The sequence below is a fragment of the Tribolium madens genome, unplaced genomic scaffold (genome assembly GCF_015345945.1).
Source record: "Tribolium madens isolate multiple individuals breed KSU strain unplaced genomic scaffold, Tmad_KSU_1.1 Scaffold_40;HRSCAF=142, whole genome shotgun sequence".
Classification (NCBI taxonomy): domain Eukaryota; kingdom Metazoa; phylum Arthropoda; class Insecta; order Coleoptera; family Tenebrionidae; genus Tribolium; species Tribolium madens.
The window spans coordinates 1-3002 of NW_025401007.1; the positions used below are offsets into that span (position 1 = coordinate 1).

Below are 3002 nucleotides of genomic sequence, written 5' to 3' on the forward strand. Positions count from 1 at the left end.
GTTACTCTAATAGTGGGACTAATTATCAGTTATTTAACAAACAAGAACGATCCTCCAGTTGATAAAGAATTATTAAGTCCTGTAATTCGTAGATTTTTGTCARATGACACTAAATCTGAAATTGACAATCGAGAATTGAAAACTCTTATGGCGAAAGAGTCAAATACTCAGGAAAAATAAATTTGTTAAGGAGCTCTTTAGTCTTCTTCTTCTTATTATTATTCGAAATACAATTCTTCAATTTTAGTGCCTTGTTATACAAACTTTTTCGGTTAAACACCACATTAGATGTTTTGGGAGTTCTATCTAAAATTTTGTTTATAGCCATAATCGGTTAAGTCCTACTCAATAAAAATATTTTTAAGATGTCGGCACTTTCGGTTACACCGAAAAAAATAGCCCATATTATGAAAACTACATCTACATAACTATTGGCTTTATGATTTTCCAGAATTTTTTTTAAGACGGATACAAACGGGTTCCAGGCAAACAGTTTGATGACTTTCATAAATGTTGCAACCCTAAACAATTTTTCAAAGTAATTTTTTTTAACAATTTATTATATCATGTTGTGTCATCAATCGAAGAAAGATTTGATCTTTTACAAACTCATAATGATGAATTTGGTTTTCTTTACCACCTTAATGATGTTAACGATGACGAACTTTTACAACATTGTAAAGATTTGCATATAAAATTAAGCGACAATATAACAAACAAGAGCGATATTGATGGTTTACAGTTATATGAGGAAATCAAATATTTACGAATGTTTGATGTTCCTTATGAAGAAAATATTTATAACATTGTAAAATTTTTATTTTAAAAGGTTATTCATGAAATAGCTCCAAATTTGGTTATAGCCATATAGTAGCTTCTGTAGAACGTTCTTTTTCAAAATTAAAATTAAAAAAATATTTAAGGTCCACAACTGGTCAAGAAAGGCTATCCAGTTTAGCCACAATTTAAATAGAAAGTGAAGAGTGTGACAAAATTTTAGTGAAATAAGTCAAAAATTTGCTTCTTTAAAAGCAAGAAAAGCAAAATTTTAAAGCTTTTAATTTTGCAATTGTTTTAATTTTTGTTTATTGTATTTTGTGCTCATGCTTATACGTATATTCCTGTTAATTAATTTGTATTTTATCTTTTGTTAATTTGTTATGTTGAAATTTTAAAATAAATATGTATATGTCTGTTGTCTTTTTTTATCTGGAACTTTTATTTATCTGTTCCTACACCTTACAATTATTATGTATTAGAAAAGGACTAGGATCACCCCTGCCATCAAGTATTCCTGTCTTATGGTTTTCTATTTCTACACTCAGTCCAAAAAATTTGCGTGAAAATATGGACCAGATTTATCTAAGGCTTTTACAGATTGTTTCATTAATTGCGGTTCATATGCCGAGATGGAAGAATCACTTTTTCACTTGAGACCAAGGGTTCATTAACAACATTCTCCTTTCTTTCAATGGCGAATTTTTTTGGACCCAATGACTAGACTTGGCTCTGCTGTCCCATAAACACATAAAAACAGGGATTTTGGTATATTAACTCTGATGTTCCAGTAAAAGTCTTAATTGATTTTTTGAAAAAAAAAAGTGTAACAATTTTGTTCTCGATGTAGATAAAATTTTATGTTAGTATCTCGGGAAAGACGTTTCTTTTCTTTCAACCTCGATGCCATCAATTCAGCACACTACTCCTGCATCAAAATTAACAAACAGTTTTTTGAACATTTAAGACAAATTTTTGGTAGACACTGGTGCTGATCTAAGTTTACTACCCACAAAATGTTTTAATTTTTTAATTATAATTGAAAAACTTTGTAGAAAAATTTATATAAAATTTAAAAAATTGTGAAGATCGAATTTGCATTGTGTTCTGAGTTTGCAAAATAGTCATTTTAGAAAGCGAATGCAAAACAAAACCTAATATTAGTGAATAATTACTCTCATTTACATTTTAATGTTATGATTTTTTATTGAATGGACATTTTAAATGCGTTTGTTAAAGCGATCTGATTTAAGCAAATACACAGCAATAAACTGAAAATTTTCAAAAGCGTAATTAATAAAATTAACGTGGAAAACATCAGATTATACATATAAATAACAAAACAAATGAATACTGAAACACTCTGTATATAGATAAAAAGGTATTACGTAAAATACTAGATTAGGTATAATCAACATAGTATTAGGGATAATCAACATAGACCATTAAAAGGGTCACTTTATCCAGTTCTAACTTTTCAGGTATAGTGAAAACAAGTCATGTCTGGCTTTTTCTGGTACGACTACCTCATATTTTTCATAGTACTAGCCATTAGTTCCGGTACTGGAATTTACTATGGCTGCTTTGGAAGTAAGCAAAAAACAGTTAAAGAGTACCTTTTGGGCGGCAAAAAAATGACTCCTCTACCAATCGCAATTTCGGTAGCTGTGAGGTATACTTAGAATTTCTAGTTTGGATTCAAAATTCAATTTTTAAAACTGTAGTCACTTTTCTGCAATCACTATAATGGGAGTACCAACCGAAGTTTACAAATTTGGAGCATATTTCGTCTACACTATGATTAGTTTTGTATTGCTGGGAATTACATCTATTTCTGTATTTTTCCCCGTTTTTTTCAAACTGCAAGTTACCAGCATTTATGAATATCTAGAGAAACGCTTCGACAATAAAACCAAAGTTCTTGTGTCATTTTTCTTTATTGTGTCGGAGGTTTCTAACATGGCGATTGGTACTTATGCACCCTCTCTGGCACTCTCAGCGGGTAATTGTTTGTTTTCAAATTTTTTGACTCAACTGTTTCTTTTTTTGTATTAGTTACTGGCTTTCGTCTTTATTACATAATTATTTGTGTGTTTGGTACTTGTATTTTCTACACTACAATCGGGGGACTAAAAACTGTCGTATGGACTGATATTTTCCAAATTGGAATTATTTTATTATCTCTACTTATGATTTGTGTAATCGGTTTAAATACCACTGGAAAT

General features: G+C 29.8%; 1 protein-coding gene across 1 annotated transcript; it reads left to right on the forward strand.

Annotated features, from left to right (window-relative positions):
- Positions 1-2276: 2276 nt before the first annotated feature.
- On the forward strand, positions 2277-2999 carry LOC123008365 (sodium-coupled monocarboxylate transporter 1-like; the record flags this gene model as incomplete). Its single annotated transcript, XM_044404135.1, has 3 exons — positions 2277-2449; positions 2502-2779; positions 2833-2999. Coding segments are annotated over exons 1-3 (618 nt in total), but the record flags the coding sequence as incomplete, so codon positions are not given.
- Between the last annotated feature and the right edge of the window lie 3 nt (positions 3000-3002).